At 41.9% G+C, this 22,715-nt stretch overlaps 2 protein-coding genes across 11 annotated transcripts in view; one reads left to right on the top strand and one right to left on the bottom strand.

The window, feature by feature from the left end:
• The window catches only part of LOC101923845 (UDP-glucuronosyltransferase 1A1), a 33,050-nt gene extending 22,246 nt beyond the window's left edge, over positions 1-10,804 (bottom strand). The window contains exon 1 of one of the 2 annotated variants that reach the window (XM_027796706.2): positions 9,891-10,804. In XM_027796706.2, coding sequence (XP_027652507.2) covers positions 9,891-10,736 — 846 coding nt within the window. In that variant the 5' untranslated portion in view covers positions 10,737-10,804. Of the gene's footprint in view, positions 1-2,246; positions 3,193-9,890 lie in introns of those variants that run through there. The other variant, XM_027796702.2, reaches the window with a different exon arrangement.
• A 2,403-nt stretch (positions 10,805-13,207) lies between these two features.
• USP40 (ubiquitin specific peptidase 40) overlaps positions 13,208-22,715 on the top strand; it is a 38,002-nt gene continuing 28,494 nt past the window's right edge. For 2 of the 9 annotated variants that reach the window (XM_055812145.1, XM_055812153.1), the window contains exons 1-7: positions 13,357-13,485; positions 13,963-14,057; positions 16,199-16,415; positions 16,957-17,024; positions 18,009-18,122; positions 18,718-18,882; positions 19,413-19,559. In XM_055812145.1, the coding sequence (XP_055668120.1) occupies positions 16,217-16,415; positions 16,957-17,024; positions 18,009-18,122; positions 18,718-18,882; positions 19,413-19,559 (693 nt within the window). In that variant the 5' untranslated portion in view covers positions 13,357-13,485; positions 13,963-14,057; positions 16,199-16,216. Of the gene's footprint in view, positions 13,573-13,962; positions 14,058-16,171; positions 16,416-16,956; positions 17,025-18,008; positions 18,123-18,717; positions 18,883-19,412; positions 19,560-22,715 lie in introns of all 9 variants that reach the window. The other 7 variants (XM_055812149.1, XM_055812147.1, XM_055812150.1 and 4 more) reach the window with 7 other exon arrangements.

Genomic DNA, 22,715 nt, shown 5'->3' with positions numbered 1-22,715 from the left:
AGTAATTTTCTGTTTAGTCTCATCAGCCAGTTTGGTTCCCCTTGAGCTTATCTTGTTGTTCCCCAGCTTGACATATTTATGGTGTCTGTTCCTTCTCCCAAGGCCAGGTTAACTGCTTGTAAGGGTTTAACTAACATTTTCTGTTTTTCAAATTCTTTTTTGTCTTTCACTATAGATATTTACTTTCCCCCTCCCTCTCTTTTTCTTTTTTAAAGTAAATAATTCTTATATCAGCAGAATGTAGTAATTTGGTATTTTTTTATAAGTACTTTCTTTTGTAATGAAGCTGAGGCAAGTTGTACAGTGAAACATAACTTAAGGTAAAGATAAAGACGATAAATCAATGTTAAAGTACCTGCGGTTTGGTTTTTGCTTTTTATATAATAAAATGTACTTATATTTATATTTTTAATAACCAAAACCAGTTAGTACAATTGAGAAAAACTAATTATTTTTTTCATTGATGCAAACATGCTTTTTTTTTTTTGGAAGATAAGTAGCCAACAGAAAATCTTTCCTCATTTCTACATTTAACTTTCTTATCCTATTGGTTATAAAACTAAGTTGCAAAACCGCAGTTCACCGTTGTACCTCAGATAACATAAACCAACAACACATTTCTAATTCATAAACTTACAAGTTCATGGCCAATGTCAGTTGAGTTCACGATTGAAAGTTTATCAACTCTGGGTCCAGATCCTTCTCAGTTGTAAACTGCTGGGTTTTTACATGTTGGTGATAACCTCTCACCATGGAATTTTGTAAGTGGGTGGCTGGGCAGGTGCCTTTGGGATACAATTTGCTCCTCCAGGGCATTCAGGGCTTTACATCACTGGTGGAGCTTTCTTTCACATGCAGTTTCTGCACGCTTACTTTCAAGCCTGGTGGGAAAGCAATGACTTTATTGAGAACCTGCCCTCCCCCCCAAAAGCAGCCAGCTCCATCACCCATGCTTTCCCCATATCAGTAGTTTACTACATAGAACTAACTTAATGGGAATTTGCAAACAGCTCTGGAGAAGGTGATGCACAAAAACAGACCTGTTGCTTATAACCTCTGAAAAGGCTGTCAGATAAGCATTAGGAGAACATGCATTCAAGCTAGACTTACAGATGAAAAGAGACAGTCATGCATGTCTCATGTGGGGCGTTTACAAACATCTGCTTGAGGCTTTAATACCAAGTCACCAATCTTGCCCACTCTTGACTCCACGTCCTTTTCAAAGACCCCTTGTGAGCAACTGCTATTTCTTTTCCTTCATTCGAATACATATAACCAGTTAGAGTGAATTAAGTGGCGTTAGAGACTGTCCTTCTAACACAAGCACTAAACATACTTATCTGGGCAAAAGGGGAGGATATTAGGGCTTTCTTGAACACTACTCTGTTTCAGGGGTACTCACAATTTGCGATACTTGAATATCCCTTTCCTGGTTTTGATCTGCTATAGAATATGCTGTACTTGATTCAGAGACCTAGGGGGTACCCAAAAACCTGAATGGGAATTTACAGAAGACATGCATGCCCAGAAAAGTTTAAAAACGACTTAAGTAACCTATAAAAGAAGGGGAGGATACAATTTAAAAAGGCTTTCTTTGGGGGGTTAGATATTGACACCTAGACATAACAGCAGACATGTAAATGAATCAATCCATCAGATAGAGGTGACAGAAAAAGAACTGATGAGTAACTAAAATCTTAACTCCTGTAACCTTCAATGTGGATGAAAGGAGAACGGATATATGAAAGTATGGATGGAGTATCCATGAGACAGCTGGGAAGGGACGACAGGATGGGGCAGAGAGCAGACTGCTTATGGGTGTTTCTCAGGCTACTCATTAAGAACAACATAGCCAAGTCCTCCAAGCTCGGCTTTTGTTGCAGGGACAGCTCTTGTAGAGATGGACACAGCATATGAAATGGAAGCTAACAAGTCTGGCTCCTGTGGGGTAGGAAAATTTGCAACTCACCACAATTTAGGTGAGCTTCACTTCAACAAAGGAGCTTATCGTTTGTGTAAGTTACGTGTCACTTAAATTCTCATATCATATGATAAGACTTTAGGTTTGCCACAATATGATACAATCAAAATGACGGATATTAGGAAATGGCATTTCTGCATCATGCAGGACTCCTCATTAGCTTTCAATCTTTAAACATCTAGGTGTTGCCAGTTAGGTTTTGATGTAAGATGCTTAAACATTTATGTTCTTGCCTTTTCAATAAAAACAAAATAAAATTTTATACCTGAGACAGTTTTTTCTTCTGATCACAGTTTATCCCTCCAATAAAAACCATGTTTGGCATCACTGGTCTTGGGAAATCAAACACAAAATCATATCTCATTAGCCAAACAGATCCATGGCTTAGAATCTCTGTAGCTGTCACTTTCTTTTGCATAATTTCATATGCAAGTTCTTCAAATGGAGCAAATAGAGGCTTACAGTAAATAAACTCCAGCATGTGGACCAGCATGTTCTTCACGCGTTGAGCAAATGTCATGCTATCTGAATTATTTAGGAAGAGCCTGGGGACATAGGAAGGAGGGTTTGGACACTGCGTAGCTTCAAAATCCATACCGCAAGGCATTCCCCGCAAAAAGTAGATGGAAGGAACTGAAAGATACTTAGCAATTATCGGTCCACACATCAGAACTGGATCCGTGAAAACCACATCAAATTTGCTCTCTCTCAGATACTGCATCATGTCTTTGTTGTGCAAAAGGCTCTTACAGTTGGTGAAAAATAACCTGGAAATCTCTAAGATGCTTTGATACATTGTAATAATAATATTCAAAACAGACTGTTCAACAAAATGAGCATTAATGAATGAGTTGAGCACAACACCTAAATGCTCCTCTGCGTAAGGTATTGGATATACTTTCACTGTATAATTCTGAGGCTCCTTTGGCTTCATATGCAAACTTGTTGATGGTACAACTACAACAACTTCATGTCCATTTTGCTGGAGTTTCTCCACTACCGGGCGCATGCTAAGCCAGTGACTTCCATCCTGAGGTATCACCAGGATCTTTCCACCTTCAACAAAGATTAAAGACGATGTCAGAAGAAGAAATAGCCCAGTATGTTGGTAAAAAAACTGAAACAGAAGAGCCATTTTGATGGAAGAAAGCTGGAGAGTCCTGGTCTGGAAGCATCTGACACAGTCCTTTATGTGAAGATCCATGCAAGCTTTAACTTTTCTGCAGGGAACTTATTGACCACAGAAGTAAATAATTAACTTCCCAATATCATTGCGGTTATCCTTCAGTATTGCAACTGCTCATATAACAGGGAAGGGCAGCACACTGTTCTTGAAAAAGATGCCCCCCTTTGTACTTTCTGTTAATTTTTAAGCCTGGAAGTATGTCAACATGTTCTTTCCTCAATGAAACTGAGACCAGGGATGTCATCCTGTAACAATAATTGTGGTTGATGCCACTGTCTTGGTAAGTACCCAATGAGAAAATTTGTTTTACTTTCAAAAGGCAATCTTTAAAATACACAAAGCAGAATGAATGGAAATTGAACACCATTTCTTTTATGGACTAGCCTAACTAAGAACACCTAACCAATATGTAGAAGGCTGTTATTAAATTCTCTCCTCCTGGAAGCAGTAAAACCTGCATGTCTTATGAATATATCACAGCTATCAGGATGTACCATGCAATCCCCAGTTTGAGATGGAGAAGAACAATCCTGTTTGGCTTTTCTCCCCATGGTATAGACACAAAAAAAGAACTAAATGATGGATTCAATGCAAGTGAAGGGTTAAGAGGCCAGCATAGACCTTTTGAGACACGAAGAAGGAGCATTGGTCTTTGGTCACTGTCCTGAAAACCCTTTCTATATATTGTGAGCAAGACAAAATTTAGGAAGACACATGATATCTTTTACTAATCCCACTGATAACACACAGGTAGAAAACCCCAACAAGCAAACTAGGCTTCTGAGCTTTCCTCCTTTCACAGGTACAGCCAGTAATGTAAACCACATTTAGGTGTCTCCTGAACCTCTTCAGCTATGAGCCCTGACAAAGCTGCAAACTCACCTTTCCTCTTCCCTGGTGTTCCCTTCTGAGCCCAACTTTGATGAGAAGAGAGATCCGATCCATTGTCTCTTGATTAAATTAGCCAGGAACTTGTCAATTGGACCTGTGGGTTTGAATCCACTCACAGGGAGGTGGAAGCTGTCCCTAGAGTTCATGCTTCCTGAGGGAGGAACTGATTGCTGAGCTGATATTAAAAAAAACTGGGTGGTAATACATCAGCTTGGGTTTCCAAAGAAAGCTCTACTAGGGTGGTGTGACCCCTGGTTTTCTGGCATTCGCTGCTATCCTCTGGAAAAATGCCCGTGAACTGAGGCCCTCAGGGCTTTGCTGGTGGAATATTTTGGTTTATGCAAGTAAAAGTAATGGCAGACCAAAGTCTTTTGGGTGGTGCTAAGGAAGGGGTCCTTGTGAAGACAAAAGCTGATGCAAAACTATCATCAGCATAGTTTTTCCTGTTCCTTCCTTTTATAAGTGGTGGTGGGATTCCCAGCATCTTCACTATGGAGAAACAAAACCTTACAGCCTTAGGCAACGGGGTTTGTCTCACTAGACACCCAAAGGGTGCTAGCACTGTTCTGTGCAGCTCCACGCTGTCACGCTGACATGGAGGAACCACCTTTAGGCTTGGAAAACCAGTTTCCAGAAAGGCCCAAATATCTGGGAGTGAGAGGCAGGAGACTGAAAGTGTGAGACTGAACAGATTGATGATTAATTCTCATTAAATGCTGGAGATTTGGAGATGAAGAGTTTATTGCAGCTGCTGTGACAGGAACTGACCAAATCAATTTGGAACTTGCCACTTGGTGTTTTCTTTACTCTGCATTTGGATAAGATTTCCAACAGCAAAATTAGATGGCTGAAAACAGCCAGTAAGAAGTTAATCTTCCAGTGTCTATAAGAAAACAAGTATCTTCCTAGTATGGCTACACTTTGGACTCAAGTATGGACTCAACAGACTCCCTACTTTTGCACCAGACAATTGGAGGAAAAACTGTGGAAAAGGTGAGGCAGCAACAGAAAAAACAGAATTAAAAAAAAAAAATAAAAGGAAGATAAATTAGAGATAAACAGAGAACACACAGACAAAGAAAGGATGAAGTTCTTAGGTTAGCACAGAATCAGCTGAGGTCAGATTTAAGCTGGATAATTATTATTCAGAAAATTATCACACTGGTTTATTTTTCCAAATAACACGTTAGACTTACACGTGTTTGTTGTTCATTACACAGCAGCAAAGGGCACCTGGAACCCTTGCAGGTTTGAAGGATGTGGTGCTCATTACTTGCAGAGGAGCACCAGAGAGTAGTTTGATGAACAGAGGTCTCAAAAGAGTGAGAGCCACGTGACAGCTTGGGGGAAAGGCTTTCCCACTGGATACTGGAGGACATAAATTTTAGGTTAAACAAGGCTGAAGCTTGGGTTACCCAAGACTGCAGATTTGGTTTTGCCTCAGAAGTATCTCTTGTGATAAGGCTTGTGTGGGTTACTCCAGGGTGTCTCTTTGAGCTGGCAAGCAGCGTTGCAGCAATGGAGCAGCACTGCACTGGTGCGCAAGCAGCTCTGCAGAGTTGAAACTGCTTGGACCGTAAGCCATGAAGGGTTTGGGTGCAGGGGTGCTTTTCCCTCACCCCATGATTGTTTCACCTGGAACAGGTACTAAAACTCTCTCAAACTGCTTATCTCTTGAGTTGGACTGGTTGTGATTTGCAGATTTCTTTTAACCTGAACAGCAGACACTGAGTGGCACCAAGGGAAGAGGATAGCAAATAGACACTTCATCAGCTACTTGTTATGTAAGCAGCACTAAATCTAGAACTTAAAAAAAAATGTTTCTTGAGGCAGTCTGGAAGCATTGGTTTCATCTGCTGTATTTGTTTTCCTGTTGTTAGATGAGATTGCTTATGCTCAGTGTCTTGCAAGCAGGACAAGGTTGCTCAAATGCTAGAGTAGGTGGATGATGTAATTTGGTTTCCCACATTTCTGGATAATGGATCAGGCTTTGTAACTGAACCTAGTCCTTTTTTTGATGCTAAACAGTGTCAGGCAAATGTAGGGTGGTAGCTACTGATGTGAACCTGCCTGATTCCCTCCTTTACATTTTACATAGCTATGGAGATACACTGCCACTTGCCTGCACAGGACAAGATGGTATGTAGTTTGGCTATCATGACTTCAGAGGAAAAACAAAACCACCATAAAAGTGATTATATGTTTACTGCAAGTTGGAAAGTAATCTTACTCAAAGTCTTTGCAAGAGCAAGACACAGCAGGTAGCTAAGCAAATCACAGAACACTGATCATTTCCAGGGCAGCCCTTTCCTAAGCTATAAGTAGAAATCATATGAAAAAGATAATAGGTGATCCTGAAATTAATAACTGTATCCTAACAGAAAGGTGACATTTAAGGCTGCCCAGGTAACTGTAATTGGAACACTTCCTAACCTATGGAGGGCAATGTGTTTGATATTTGTAAATATAATACTCTTATAGCCTTTCTAGATCTTTATGCATAGACCTTAGTCAAATATTGTACCTTTAGACTCATATTAGAGAAGGTATCTTAATTTAACCAGAGATAAACTTCCCATGGGAAGGGAAACTAAGGCAGTAGTTCCATCTGGTATGAAGGACTTTCTGTCGAAAGAAATGTGGTTTACAGCTTCGTTCAATATCTCCTCTTCAAAATATGGGAGGCACAGGAATGTGGACAAAGGCAAACTGAAGAGAACAGTGAGATGAACTGTTTGGTTAGAGCAGCCATTTCAGGTTGATACATACTGTGCATTGAAAATGTACAATGCGTGACGGTTAAACCTTCAAAAGTAGTGCTGCTTTTACTTGTCCAATGTTGTGTACTTTGCCACTGTGATGTAAGATATGAACAGTATTGTCAGTTTTAAATTCAGCACATTTAAGATGTGCTTAACATCCTTTAGAAAAGCATAATAAACAGAGGCTGATGTGATATTGGGCTGCTCTGGACTGCCACTAGGCTCATCAACACCCTGAATATCGCATAAGAAAACCAACCCTAGTTTTTGGTTCATGGACAGTGATGACTACTGCTTCAGGGCTGAAAACAAAGAGTTCCCCTATAATTGTAGTAACTTAGCTACCCATGTTAGCAAATAAACGGTATCCACAGACATGACAGGATCCCTTTTGATGTCACACGAAGTGATGTTTAGGTTGTGCAGTCTGTTGAAAAATGTGTACCAGGTATGTGTGCGTGCTTTAGTACTGCTTACTGTATTCTTTGGTTTCTTGCCAGTCTTTGATTTCCACTTTAATTGCATATTTCAAAGGACCAGTTAGAAATGTCTCCTTATCAGAGCTTCCCAGATACTGCTGGCTTTGGCAGGAAGGTTTCAAAACAGGACCAATCTTCTTAATTCTGATGCTGGAGAATGAACCACAGGGTCTTTATTCAGTTATGCTTCTCCTTTGCTTGAATAACTACCTACTTAAATCCAGGGTTATTTTAATGTTTTAAGTTAACCAGTTGTTTAAATAAGTAATGGGTGGTTTAGGTTAAAAAAATGGCAATAACTTTGAAAGGTTGTTATAGCTTGCATTTCTGAACGTTGCTTTGATTAAATCATATGAACTTTGTTTTTATGAGCTGCCCCAAAAAGTACTATTAACTTTGGCTAAAGATGAGATATTCATCAAAGTGTCTCAGGGCTCCCAGTTTGAGTTAATTGTGATGTCCCCCTAATGAGGAACCACTTACCATGCCAGCCTTTGGGTACTTCTGAAGTCATTGGAGGAGGAGGATGGCACAGCACCTCTGGGTCTGATTTCCTGCAAGCCTTGTATTAAACCTCTGGACACACTGGGACTTGGCAACTCAATTTATATGTGTATTAATGAATATGTAATTGCTACTGAGACAAATGCCCATGCAAAGTGCAGGACAAGAGGAAATCCAGCCTGAGGCTGCCAGTTCAGTTATCTTGGTCAATGAATATGTGTAGTTTGTGTTCCCCCAGGCCCCTGTGGTCACATGTTCTCCCACTCCCTTTGAGACTGCAGGCTGTGGACATGCTTACAGCTCAGGAGGGTCAGGGAATCTGGGATTTAATTCCCAGCTCTGTGCTGGATAAAACACATATGACCAATTTTGCAAAAGCATGAGCTCCTCAGCACCCTGATGCCTTCAGCTCCAGGGGCCAGGTCAGATATGGCAGAAAGATGCCCTCTTTGGGAATGAGGCCACAAAGACCGATCTCTCTGCCTGTGGAAAATTATGGCAAGCGGTGTAACAGGAGGGTCTGTGGCTTAAGCTCCTCATCCAAGAAAAGACACTGCATTTTTAATCTCCTGTTCTCTCTCCCTTTCCTAGTCATCCTAACCTTCTGTTTTCTGGGCTGTTGAGAAATAGGCTATAGTGTTTCGAAGAATTGTCTAGTCTTATCATATGGTTATATCTCTGAATAGTAATAAGCAACCCAGAGCTCACCACTGTGTATAGATAGATAGGTTTTTTTTTCTCCCATATGACTTCGCCTTTGTTTACACTCTACTGCATAATTGCCTTGTTCCTGGGCGGTGCTCAAAGTGAAATAGGAGAAAATCCTCTGCTGTCTGTAGAAAACATAGCTAGAAAAGGTGGACTGAAGATAGGAGGAATACACAAGGTTTTTCCAGATTTGGAATGTGGGTTTTCCATCAAATGACAACTATCGATTGATGTAGGGTAGATGGCTCTACCCCTGTAGCAAGCTTATGAACAGCAGCTCCAAGACCTTCAAGATACAGAAGTAAACACTTACTTCATGCAACCAGCAAGAACTGGCCTCTTAAATCTCAAGCTACAAAGTGCCAATCTCTTGAGCCTAGCATGAGAGAATGCCTTATTTATAGTATCATTCAAATTTGTAATATTATTCTTTATTTGCCTTATTCTTTATTAAGTTTACTGGACTCTGCATAAGCCTTTCAGTTAAAGAGTATAACAGAAATCCGAAAGAGGAAAGAAAAAACCCTTGAACTCAAAGATATGGCACTGCAATTTTGCAGTGGTACCATCACATCTCTGCACAACTGTAGTACAATGACCACAATTCAGAAGTGAGGGAGTAATTTCATAGGAAAGAGATTTGTGTTCTACTTTGTGACTGGAAAGAAATGTCTAGTGCTATCAATTGATTTAGAGACTATATGGTAACTATCAAAATAGATTTGAATTTCTAGATTAGCTTTAAAAATGCCACAGAACAATTCCAGTGAAAGCAGATGTCAAGAAATAGGTATAAAAACTTATCTAAGTTTTGTATAAAAGTGTCTTTCACCAAATATACTATTTTAGGTTAATTCTTCCCATTTCCATATCACATTTATGTTTCACCATGATCTACAAACAGAAATAACTTAACATAAACAGCCAGTTTGGAAACCATATGTCATGAAAACACAACCAAAGCAAATTAACTGACTTTGCTGAGCCTAGAGTTAAAACAAAAGATGACTCTCGGAGCATGTTTTTTGGGGGTTTGGTCAGGTGAAAAAAATGTGTCAGACTCCATGAAAATGAAATCAAAACTGAGCGTGGTTGGTGTATAATAATGTGCATTCACTGAGGACAATAATGTGTAGCTAGCTGATGAAGTCCATGGTTGTTTTTTTTTGGACTTGCCAGATAATCCTAATGAATTCAAGTAAGTCATCTGCCTCCATCAAGGTAGTATGATTTCAGCCTGTGGAAAAGAACTGTCAAAACCTGTTTGTATTAAATCATTACCAGAAATAATAATAAAAAAATCAATAGCACTAAACTTCCAGAAATGATGTAATTGCACTTAATTGGAAAATGTACAATTTGGAGGAAAAAGAACATACCTTGGACAGTGGTTTCCTCCGAGCACAGTTTATACCTCCAATAAAGACCATATTGGGCATCACTGGTCTGACATACTCAACCACAAAGTCAAATCTCAGGAGCCAAACAGAAGCAGAGCTCAGGAGGTCTAGCAGGGATACATCTCTCTGAAGAACTTCAGAGGAAAACTCTACTGCATCTTCATAGAAACCATTACAGTACACAAGCTCCAGGAGGGCAAGCAACGCATTTTCCACTCTCTGGAAAAAAGTCATGTGGTCCGAGTAGGAGGTAAATGTTCTCGGGATGTAGGAGAGAGGGCTTGGGCACTGCGGTGCTTTATACTGTAAGCTGCAAGGAAGTCCTCTCACAAAGAACACAGATGGAAGAGAAAAATAATTAGCAACTGTTGCTCCACACAAAACAATGGGGTCTGTTAGGACAGCATCAAAGCCACTTTGATTCAAGTACTGCAGGGTCTCCTTGCTGCTGAACAGGTCCTTGCACTGAACAAAGAGCTTACGGAAAATATGCGTTAAGCTGTTGTATATTGCTAGAGTGTTCAGTGGGAAAGGCAGGTCCTTCAGGTGAGCGGCAACGTACTCATGAAAGGCATTATCCAGCTCTTCTAATGTGTAGGACACTGGGTATGTTTTCACCACGTATGCATCTGTCGTTCTCATATGCCAGCTTGCTTCTGGTGTAACCACCACCACTTCATGTCCTCTCTCGATGAGCTTTTCAACCACTTGCTGCATGCTAAGCCAGTGGCTTCCAGCCATGGGCACCACCAGGATTTTCCCTCCATCTGAGAGGCCAGGAAGGAGGAGGATAAAAATTGAGGCGCAGCAAAGCCGCAAAGTCATGTTCCTGTGGTCAAAGTACAGACTGTGGAAGAGTCTTTTCCTTCAGGCTGTAGCTTGAAAATGCTTTTGAGGGAAGCTGATTGGTTTATCTGAGGAGTTGTGCTGCTTTGTCAAAATATTCTAGTTAATGATTCACTGCCTTGAATTGTGAGTGGTTTGAGTTTTTTTCCTCATTATTTGTAAAGCCAAATGGGGTGACCCTTTCTTGTGCTGAGTCGTTGGAGTTCCTCAGTGTTGAACAGAGAATAAGCTCCTCGACTTGCTAGTCAGATTTCTTAGGACTTGATCATTGATGTGTCCTGTCCTACACCTTGGCCAGGACCAAGGAAGGCAAGTCTGGTGTGAGCAGCTCCAACACCGCAGTAACATATGAAAAGAGCCTCAACAAATTTCACTGTGGTTGGAGACATGGATGTTCCAATAATCTCTCTGAGGACAGGAGACCCTCAGGATAAGGGGAAAGGGCAGATAAGCCAGCTTTTATAAGCCAGCAGGAACCTCCACAGTCTACAATCACACCAAGAAGAGACACTGAGAAAGGCTGACCTGGCAGCTGAGGCAGAGATCTGTGAAGCTGAAGCCCAGGTTCCTGTTTCAGAGCAGTAATGTGGCTGTTTCACAGCCTACGACACAGCCCTCAGGCAGCCGAAAAAGCCTCACCACTTGCCTGTATGTCAAGTAGAGGCTGGACACAAGACCTGTACTACATGTGTTTTAATGACTCCTGCTCCCCGTATGCCTTGGGCTGTTCAGTAGATTCAGGTGTGAGCCCAGGTATTGGACCTGACTTAGCTAGCAGGCAGCTTCAGCGCAAGGGTGGGTTTGCAAGAGCCTTCAGCCTCACAGCATTGTTTTTGATGTATGCATACTGAAATGATTAGATGCCTAAACAGCACCGTGACGTGACAAAATAATGCAACCTAAGATATTTAGAGCCATATAACCTGTGTCCCTCAAGCACACAACTTCTTTTCTCTCCCTTCCATACAATAGACAATGCAACACAATTAACTTTGTATTGTTTTCTTCATGTCTTCCTATCAGCCTTTTTATTGCTTTTTCCTGTTTTACCATTGTCTGTAACTTTTTTTTTCTTTGTGCAGAGAACCTGCTGGAAAAAGTGGCAGGGAGCAGTTTTCTCTCATGATAACTTTGCAGAAAACAAAATATTTGAACTTCAGAGTCGGGAGAGAAGCTGTGAGGTAAAAATGAAAAAAATACTCTTAAAATCTTTTATGTTACTGTAAACTGTAAGGAAAAAAAGATGAATAATAACTAAAACATATTATCTCTGGATTTATATAAAGTGCATTTAAAAATGATTGTTGGGAAGGTAAGTTTAGCAAACAGAATTCTCTCACAAAAAGGTTAATATATATTTTTTTGTAATGGCACCCCTCCTATTTACTGAAGAGGGGTAAGCAGAGACCTGGTAGGGACATGTTCTGCTCTTCCCTAACCTTCTGCAGCAGGACAACTTTGCCACACAAACCTCACAGCACTCTTAATGTGAAAGGAGTGGGTGCAAAGGCAAGCTCAGGATGGGTGAAGTTAATCAGTACCTTAGTGGTGTTTCTGGGTGTTTGAGACTTTGCCAGAGAGTTCCTCAGTAGGCCTGGTTATCTGGCAAGGGTTTCTAGATGAGTTGAACTTTGCTGGGTTCAAGGGAGTGCAAGATATATTGCTTACTTCTCACATGTGGTCACCTGCTCAAGAGGACAGTGCGAACTTTGAATTTGGGTAAGAAGCCGCATGCCTGGCTGGGGGTTGAACAGACAACCCCAAGGGAGACGGGCTGTACTGGAAGGCCACAGTGGGAATGACTGATGTGTCAGCACAACTGTTGCCGTTGGTTCTGTGGCCTTGCTGGCACAATGCAATCGACCACAGCAAAGCACAGTGAGACTCAACACCGGAAGCAAGCAAGGTGCCAGTTGGGTAGTTGTAGGTTTGGTGGCAGCATTAGGAAGGCAGATGCAAACACCCGCTTGTTTCCAAGCAGGAGCTGAGCTTCTCTGATTACTGGCCAGGCTCATCTGTATTTGTGATCCCAACAGCAGTACGAGCCCTGGCTTGTGCTTGATGGGGCCATGCGATGCCTAGGAGGGAGCTGGACCAGGAGCGGTGGAAGGAGAAGCAGCCCCAGCGCTACAAAGCCGGTACATTAAGCTTCATCCCCGGCTATGTTTTTCAGAAGGCTTCGGCAGGGCCTGTCCCTGGTGGCAGCGTGAGAGGTTTGGGTGATGGCAGAGCTGTGCTGTCCCCCCCGCCAGGCCCACGGCCCAGCAGAGGCTGCGCCTCCTCCTAGGCCCTCAGGCTGGCCATGCAGCGCAGGCCGCGGGGTCTCCACGGCAACCCTTGCCCTCGACCCCAGTAGGCTGCCTCCCACGATGCACCGCGGCTGGCAGGAAACTACATCCCCCACAAGGCCTTGCGGGCAGCACTACGGCTCCCAGCAGGCTGTGCGTGCTCGCCCGCCCCGGGGCCGCCTTGCCGCCCGGTCTATTGATTCGTATCGGCGTCCGTGCCCTGCGGGTCCTTCCCGCCCCTTGCAAGAGGTGGACCTCTCTCTGTGGAGCGAGGGGCCGCCCGTGTTCTCGCTTCGGGGCTTGGCCAGGTGCGGGAAGTCCCGGAGCCGCGGGGGTCTTTAGGTCCCAGCGTGCTTTGCGCGCTGCCACAACAAATATGGCGGCGGCCGCGGGGCCGTGGCGGTAGGCGCCGGCCTGGCTTCGGGTGCTGGCTCCGAGCGGTGAGTGGGGCTCAGCGGGGACGAGGGGCCGTGCATCGCTGGCTGCGGGCGGCAGGCCTGGGTCACCGGTCCTTGTCTTCGGTACCGGTGAGACCGCGTCTGAAGACTGGGCCCGGCTCCGCGGGGGCTCCAGGGCTGGAGCATATGGGAGGCAGAGAGAGGCAGGGGCAGCCGGCGGAGGTCAGCGGGGTGGAGACCGTGCTGCTGTGGTTTTTGCAGGGGGTGCGCTGTAGTAGGATGAGCGGTGCCAGACCCAAGTCATAGCATGGGAGGTTCCCATCAGAGATAAGGAATGGAGGGGAGTGCCTTCGAGGCGTTTTAGGATCTCCTTGCATGGAGTTATTCCGGATTTGGCAGGGCGAGGCCCAACTAAGTGATGTGCTCTAAATTGGCCCAGCTTTGTGAGGCTGTTGGGCCAGAGGCATTATCCAGAGATTTGTTCTAATCTATATTACTGTATGATTTTTTTTTTTTAAGAGGAGGCTCCTAACAGCAGTGCTTTGAGGATCCAGAAATAAGGAGCGAGGGAGGATTTGGCACTGTCCTGGTGAACTGCTTCTCTGGAGTGGTGGGTGGGTACAGCAGACTGTCATACAGTGAGATGGTTGCTGTCTCCTAGATATGCACCTTTCTTATGGTGAACAAATCTATTAGGAGCGAGCTTTGTGCTCTGGGATTAGGAAAATAGGAAGGGTCATAATCTTTGTGTGGCTAAATGCGAAGTGCAGCAGGCCTAACTGGAAAAGTGAATGAAGGCTGCAAAGCAGTTTGGAAAGACTACTAAACCTAATAATTATGTCTTGAAGCATGTGGGGTGGGACCTTTACAGACTTGGGTTTTTATAGGCAGTCAAAGCATAAGAGCTGCATTCAGAGCAGAAAAACCTAATGCAAAGAAATCAAAATTATTTCTTTCCCATCTATGTTCATTAAGAAGTATCTCCATCCATCTTATTTTGTGGGGATTTATATGGGGATACCTGTTGTATGGAATGCTGAAGAAGCATTATAGAACAAGCAGAGTGAACTCTGCCATACTGCTTCATAGTATCAGCTCTGAGCATAGCCTTTTGCCTAAAAACTGCTCTACTGTGGGAAGGACTAAAATAGGCTTAATGTAATGCTATGTTATAAAAAGACTTGTAGGAAACTCCTGATGAACTACAAGTTGGTTGAATAGAGAGCTACGAAGTATGTTCGGCTATTCAGAAGGCATTCAACAAGGTTTGACTGAAAGCTCTTAAAGAAATTAAGCTGACACAGGAGAAGAAAGCTGTTGCTTAATTAAATAATTAGCTAAAAGATAGTAAACAGAAGATCAGCTGTCACAGAGGGGAGGTACTTTGTGTTTTTGCTGGGGCCTGTGTTTAGCATGTCATAAACTCTCGGAAATAAATAGTGGGTGCTGAGGTGATTAATTTTTCTTGTGAAATCGGCGGATTTATTGCAGTAAAGACAAGTGCCATCAGTGAAGCTTTATAAGACCTTTATGTTGATAGGCAGCTGAAATGAAGCAAAAGCAGGTAATGGTCATTGTAGATGAGTCCAGAGAGGTGTAGTGTGGGGCAGAGATGATAACAGCTTTGCAGTTATATGTATTCACATGTGTATTTCTGTAAAGTGTGTATATAGTGGTGGGGTTTGAAGTAAGCATACAGGAGTGAGACCTTGGGGTAATAATAAACATTGCTTTTAAAAAAGTAGCTTAGTGCTCAGCAGCTCTTACAAAAAGAGAATAAACCAGAGCAGCATTATTTAGCTATAGGCGGCCATGGTTTGTGCATATCTTGAACATTGTACGCAGATGTGGTCCTCTGATCTCAGAAAAAAGTAAAGAAGCTTGAGGGGGTCAGAGCAGTTAGATAAGGATAATCAAAAAAAGGGGACAAGTTTGGTTGTAGGGATGAATACGTCTTTGTGGAAGCTTTTATCTGGAAGAGATACCTGAGTGGAGTATGATAAATATCTGTAAAATTGCATGCAGACTGAGGGTAAAGAGGGGAGTGATTATTCACTGCTTCAGTTTGAGTTACAATACTATAAAGTAGCTCACTGCTAATGCAAGAGCTACAGCATACCAAATGAAATTACGGGGTGACAAGTACAAAAAAAAAAAAAGGGAGTTATCTTTGGGAGTCCTGGTACATGCTAAGAGGTCACAAGGCTTCCAAAAAAAGAAGAAAATTCTGTAAGAAGACTTAGTTGACGTTGAGTTTCTGGCTCAAACATCTGGAAGCAAAGATAATATTTATTCTTGACTCTTACTACACTTTTCCCATCTGAACTGGCCAATACCAGAGACAGGTTACTTGCGCACATGGATTTGTTGAGAGGCGGTGCAGGGATTTTGATGAGTTTGAGAGGCCTTATGTACCTTTCAGGCAGGAAACTGTCCAACTTGAACACTAGTTAATTATGGATGTTTAGAAGGACCTATTTATTTTTCTGTACGTTCATGCAAAATTGAAATGTGATATATTTGATTTTAGTTAAAAGTCTAGTCAGACCTGTGCTAACATAAATGCTTTTTTGTTACTTAATGTATGTTTTGGTATGGATCTGACATAAGTTTTTAGAGTGAACAGAGTAAGATGAAGAAAGTTACAACAAATTCTTCAGTCAGGGCTGAAAGGTTTGTCTTGGAGGATTAGAGGTGGGTGGATTAAATTGCATTTTTTTTTTTTTAGTGAATAGATTATTTTATATTTTTAAAGGACTGGTTTGCCTTCACAATGTTTGGAGACTTATTTGAAGAGGATTTTTCCTTTATTTCAAACAATCATTGTGGAAAAGGGAAGAAATCAAAGCCCAGAGATTCTGAGCCTCCAGCTCCCAGGGATTTCACCAACCTAAGTGGTATCAAAAATCAGGGTGGGACCTGCTACCTCAATTCCCTTCTGCAGACGTTGCTTTTCACACCTGAATTTAGAGGTAATGTGTTCAAAATCTTCTTAAAATGATGTTGGAGTTGATATTTTACAGTGACTTGCATTTCTAGTTTTTTTTATTAAAGAAACACCACAAATATAGATAGTTTTTGGGAACAGTTCCTTTGGTTCACTTAGAATAAGTTACCACAGAAAACTCGGAGCTGTTGGTATGTAAAATTATTATCCTCACTTCTGCACAAAATGTAAGAAAAGCAACATTTACAATTCTTACAGGTGGATAGTTACAGTTTACGTAAATAAGAGAGGTTACTGCCGGCTATACAGTATCATTTTTTTAATGGAACTGCTACAATTCCTGAAGAAATATTTTGCCATCTGAACACCTTCACGCTTACTTCTGCTTTATTGTAATAGCTTGAACCAGTTGCAAGGATGAATGATATTCAGAAATGTTGTGTAATGTCTTTGTTTGCCAGAAAGAATAGCATCATAGAGCTTGACAGTTAAAATCTTTAAAGGTAAGTCTTTGGAGAGGAAATATTGTCCTCTTTTTAAATAGGCATTTTTCTTTACAATTTCAGAGGCACTGTTCTCTCTAGGACCTGAAGAACTTGGGACTCTGGATGATAGCAGTAAACCAGATGCAAAGGTATTCAAAATTTTCTTGTGTTGATTTGGAAGGATGTAATTTCAATTCACATGAAACTTCTTATAAGAATGCATGAAAGCCTAAGTTTGATACTGAAAGGCAGTTTGGCTGGCCAATTACTTGATTTTTCACACAGTTGTAAGTTTTCAGTGCCATAAGCTTTTGCTTCAGAAGTAAGATACTGAGCCTGTTTCTGCCAAAATTGATAGCAGAGATCATTTTCTCAAGGGGAGCAGGAGCAATCCCAAATTCTGTACAGTCCTTTTCTTAGGTATTGGTTTTTTCTCTTCTGTAATTTAAGCTACAGTGCTATGACTTTATTTGTCTCCAGAAGAAAAGTAATGTGTGCAGTCTAGATGACTGCTCTCTGAGGGTTTAGCAGCCCACCCATGCACAAGATGGTGTGGGACTGCAATTTAATATTTGTTTAAAAATATTAAAAATGTTAAAAGTGCTTACGAAGTTGGCTAGAGAATTTCGCTCTTTAGTTCTTGGGTTAAAATGAAACAACTGGTTGCTTGGAAAAGTTTTTCTTCCTAAGTCCAAGATAAATATAGGTAGCTAATCAAGCTTGTTGACACTAACCATATGCCTTCCAACCAGCCACCAAACCCTTTACTGGAGCAAGGAGTAATAGCACATGTTAATTCTGTCTGTCATGATGTTTTGTAGCTGGGGTTTTAGGGTTTAGTGTTATGAGAAATATCAGAGAAAAAGTTCTCCTTTTTTACTCTGGTGATGGCTATGGTTTTGCTGTGTCACAAAATGTATGTTCTGTGACTATTTGGCTGAGTAACATGAGGCACTGTACATTTTTGGGAACAAAGTCTGACTGATGTTTTGGTGTGAATTGAGTAATGTGTTATGAAATCCACAGGCAGCAGTGGTTTATTAAAAGTTTTGTACTAAATTATTTTCCTGTTTTATTTAAATTATAGGTTTGAAGACTCTTTCTGATCTGATAGGTGGTTTTTTTTTTCCTAGGTTCGAATAATTCCATTACAACTTCAACGGTTATTTGCTCAGCTTCTGCTCTTGGACCAGCAGGCTGCATCTACAACAGACCTTACTGAGAGCTTCGGGTGGAACAGCCATGAGGTACAAATCGCCATCAGTGACACCATCATTAATAAACTTTTTCCAAAATGGAGAAGATTTTTTTTTTTTAACTCTGACACTTTAAGGAATAATTAAAGCTGTGGAAACAGCACTGAATTGGGTCGATGATTGTTGTATGCTCTTGTATCTCTGCAGAAGTATGTGGCAGTTGTTTACACCAAGCAACAAAATAAAATTGTTCTGTTAGATACAATTTCAGTAGCTTTTCCTTTTATTTTTACAGGAACATTTTCTGAACAGTAATTGGGGTTCTTGCCCTCAAATACTTAGATTACCAAAAGTGAAGTTTTAGAATTTAGTCTAAATCTACCCAAGTGAAAATGGTCTTGTGTGTTATAGTTTATGTACTTGTGGGTACTTAGAGAACATAACTAAATTAAGAATAATAAGTAATAATAAAGGTAGTATTCTACTAGCTTTTTACTTTTTTTGCTATTTCACTACTCAAGGTAGTAAATATATGGGTAGTCATTGAGGCAGCTGTCTGTCACACTTAATATATGTTGTTTTTAAGCAATAAGCAAAGCAGATGGCACTATTTTATTTTTTCAAGTTTGTTTTTTTATTCATGCAGGAAATGAGGCAGCATGATGTGCAGGAATTAAATCGGATTCTGTTCAGTGCTTTGGAAACTTCTCTTGTGGGCACTTCAGGTCATGACCTTATTAATCGATTGTACCATGGGATTGTCGTCAACCAGATTGTTTGTAAAGAATGCAAGAATGTCAGTGAGAGACAGGTAAAGCCAGGTGATTTTCCAGGATAGGTTTGTTTAGTGTGTTGAAGATGCTTTAGATGTGCTTTATTTTTTTTAAACTCCAAAAATAATGACATCTTTTTTCTGTGTCACTGGTGGCCTTGTTGAATCTAGGTAGTGTGTGTTGATTAGGCCACTGCAGACTTGAAAACATGAAAATTATGCATGACTTTAAGTCTTGGCTGGCATTTTCTAAACCACCTACATCAGGCTGTGACTCAGGGGTAAAAAAAAAAAGTGTTGCATCGTCTGAGTTGGCAAGTGTTGCCTTTAGTAGATGTGGTTAGCAGAGTGCTGCAGGGAGGTAGCAACAGTAAAACATTATATTTAGTCTTTTATGCTCTTTGTAATTTAAAAAATTTGGGTTTTTTAAATTTTCTGTGCATATATGGGGGTTTTTCCCCATAAGCATGAATGCTTAATGTCTGCTGTGGTGAATGGGATGAATGTCTTTCTGATGTACCATGAACTTAACGCTTACTACCTTATTTTTTTGTTGTACTTCTGCATAGGAAGATTTCTTAGACCTAACAGTGGCAGTAAAAGGTATTGCTGGCTTGGAGGAAGCCCTGTGGAATATGTATGTAGAAGAAGAGTACTTTGAAAATGAGAACTTGTATCGATGTGGAGCCTGTGATAAACTTGTTGAAGCTTCAAAGGTATAAAGCATCGGTGATTCTCTGTGTTCAGTTTGGTAACAGTTGGGATATTTGTTTACATTGCTGTGTCTGCCCTCTTAACTCTGAAATAAAATCTGTGTCTTTAATCAGGCAGTATATGTGAAAGAAGATGCTGGAATTTGACCTGTGTGTTTTTTTTTTTTTTTAAATCTCAGCAGTGTCAAGGAAAGCTCATGTGACTCATTTCTTGACTTGAATGTTGTTGCAGTCTTTAATCTAGCCAGTGGTGAATGGGATGGTGTGTAGTTTCAAGCTTCATTCACACACTACTAGTGCATCTGGCTTTGGGCATTTCATAGTATAGGCTAAGATAAGCTAGAGCAGGGGTCTTCAAACTATGGCCTGCGGGCCAGATATGGTCCCCCAGGGTCCTTAATCCGGCCCCTGGTATTTACAGAACCCCCCGGCCCCTGCCAGGGGTTCAGGGGGGGAAACCAAGCAGCTGCAGATGGCTTCCTGCCGCTTCATGTGCATGCCGGCCCCCTGTTTAAAAAGCTAGAGGACCCCTGAGCTAGAGCATAAAACCCCCAACCAAACAGGTCCATGTCATGGAGAACCCACGTGGGACAGAAGAACATTGAACAGCTGATGCTCTGCACAGGGACATGGGATCTGTTGATCCTGGTGTTGCATTGTTTCCTTGATGCTGAACAGGTTCTTGCGGTGATAAATTTTTAACACCTTAGTAGGTGTTTTCAGTATGTTCTGTAGTGCTAGAGCCTTCATATTAGGAGTAAGAATGTATTCGTGCAAGGAGCCATCTAGCTCTTCTAATGTGTAGGACACTGGGTATGTTTTCACCACGTATGCATCTGTCGTTCTCATATGCCAGCTTGCTTCTGGTGTAACCACCACCACTTCATGTCCTCTCTCGATGAGCTTTTCAACCACTTGCTGCATGCTAAGCCAGTGGCTTCTAGCCATGGGCACCACCAGGATTTTCCCTCCATCTGAGAGGCCAGGAAGGAGGAGGATAAAAATTGAGGCGCAGCAAGGCCGCAAAGTCATGTTCCTGTGGTCAAAGTACAGACTGTGGAAGAGTCTTTTCCTTCAGGCTGTAGCTTGAAAATGCTTTTGAGGGAAGCTGATTGGTTTATCTGAGGAGTTGTGCTGCTTTGTCATAATCTTCTAGTGAACAGTTTACTGCTTTGATCTGTGCTCAGCTGTGGTTAAGAACTGCTGGGTTTGGGTTGTTTTTCTTGAAAAATATTTGTAAAGCTAAATGGGGTGACCCTTTCTTGTGCTGAGTCATCAAAGCTCTGATGTGTGGAGAACTGCTGACGTTAAGCCTGTGGTATTTATTGAGAATGGTCCCCAGGAGCTTAAGGTCATCCAGACTGTAGTACTCCTTTCTCTGCCTGGTTCCCTGCCTTCACCTCTTGGCACCCTGGGAAGGCTTCAAATGCTTGACACTTGATGTTGGTATCCTCCAGAGGAGTTGCATGTGTGACCCCAAGTGCTTTGTTAAATGGTGGCGTGGCTGTTAATACTGGTCGCTGTCTGTATGCCAGTGCAACCCTGTGCTGACAGCTTGTCCCTGTTTGTTTTGTTTACAACAGTTTGGACTGTTTTCCCCAACATAGTAATTGAATTTAAGACTCTTTGTGTCTTGTCATCTGTCCCCAGAGCCAGGGAAGGACAGCCCAGTGAGAGTTTTATGGGAGTTGTAGGTCTTTAAATTGCATTTTTCCAGAATGATAAAAAGTGGTGTTTGGTTTTCTTCTGTACTAATTTTGCATGTTGTGATTTTTGTATAAAAACTTGCTCCTTTTTCCTGTTGTTCCCACTATTTTTTGTAAAAGGGAAGCAGACAAAGACCGTTAATGCACTCTGCCTTTGACATATTTTGCCTCTTTCACATCAGCGAAGCTCTTTGGCCTACTGCATGACTCTTCTGCAGCAGGATAAGTGCATTCCAAACCTTACAGCACTCTTAATGTGGAAGGTAATAGTTGCAAAGGCAAGCTGAGGACAGCTAAAATTAATCAGTGGCTTGAGAGTTCAAAGGCATGTGCCAATGCCTCATGGGTCTTGGTTGTAAGCACTTATTTGAGTTAAAGTTTTGCTGAGTTCAACAGAGTGTGAGACAACAGTTGCTTACCTCTTAAATATGCTCATCCATGCAAGAATACAGTGGGAACTCCAAACTTGGGTAAGAAGTCGCATAGCTGGGGGTGGAGGGTTGTGAACGGAGAGCCTCGAGAGAGGGGCTGTGCTGGAAGGCTGTAGCAGGAAGGAGGAACGTTGTGTCAGCACCACTGCTGCCTGTGGCTCTGTGGCCCTGCCAGCACGATGTGTGTGATCACAGCAGACTATAGTGTGAGTCAACACTGGCAGCAAGTGTGGTGCCAGCTGAGTCACTCCAGCCTTGGTGGCAACATTAAGAAGGCAGCCGCCTAACAATGTGACCGCCTGCCCACGCTAGCCTGTTTCAAAAACAAGATGGCCCATACCTACCCACTCCATTCCTCCTCTGTGGGTCTTTGGGTATTATTCTTCCCCCTTTTTTTTGTTGGCCTCTAGAGAGAGTAGTAGTTGAAGAATCTCATGTTCCAAAACTTTATCAAATTTTAATGGTACAGTCGGATTCTCACCCTTAACTTGGAAGAATGTGCAAATAGTCTTCATAACTGATGCAAATGGATTACCTAATTCAGGGTGTTTCTTAAACCATGTCATGTTCCTGGGAGTCCTCCTGTTAGGGCTTTGCAAATGGAGTGTTGGATGGAGAGGCATTGGAAAGGCTCAGAAGTGTGTCTGAATCTACAGCTCAATTCAGAGGTGATACAAGATGGTTGGTTTTGCTTCATAGTAGGGTTCCTGATGTGTTCACGCACCAAGTTGTTCAATCTTGATTAATATTCTTCCTTACTAAAATGGATTATGTTGTTTTTCCTGCCTTGAAGGTCCCCTCCTGTATAAACGAGGAGACTTTAACTCTTGCTTGGTTGTTCTGTGGCTGGCTGTAGGGTCTTCCAGGGTACACCTACCCCATGCCACTCAAATGGCACAGCATCATGCTTGTTTACTGTAGCCCACAAATCTTGGTCACAGCCCTTTTCTTCAAGCAGCCTGGCAGATTTTAAGCAAGGTGCCATTGTGATATACTCTGGTGACATTTTTCAGACCATTTTC

The sequence above is a fragment of the Falco peregrinus genome, chromosome 8, assembly GCF_023634155.1.
Source record: "Falco peregrinus isolate bFalPer1 chromosome 8, bFalPer1.pri, whole genome shotgun sequence".
Lineage (NCBI taxonomy): Eukaryota > Metazoa > Chordata > Aves > Falconiformes > Falconidae > Falco > Falco peregrinus.
The sequence above is the reverse complement of the archived record's forward strand: the minus strand, read 5'-3'. Positions and strand labels throughout refer to the sequence as shown.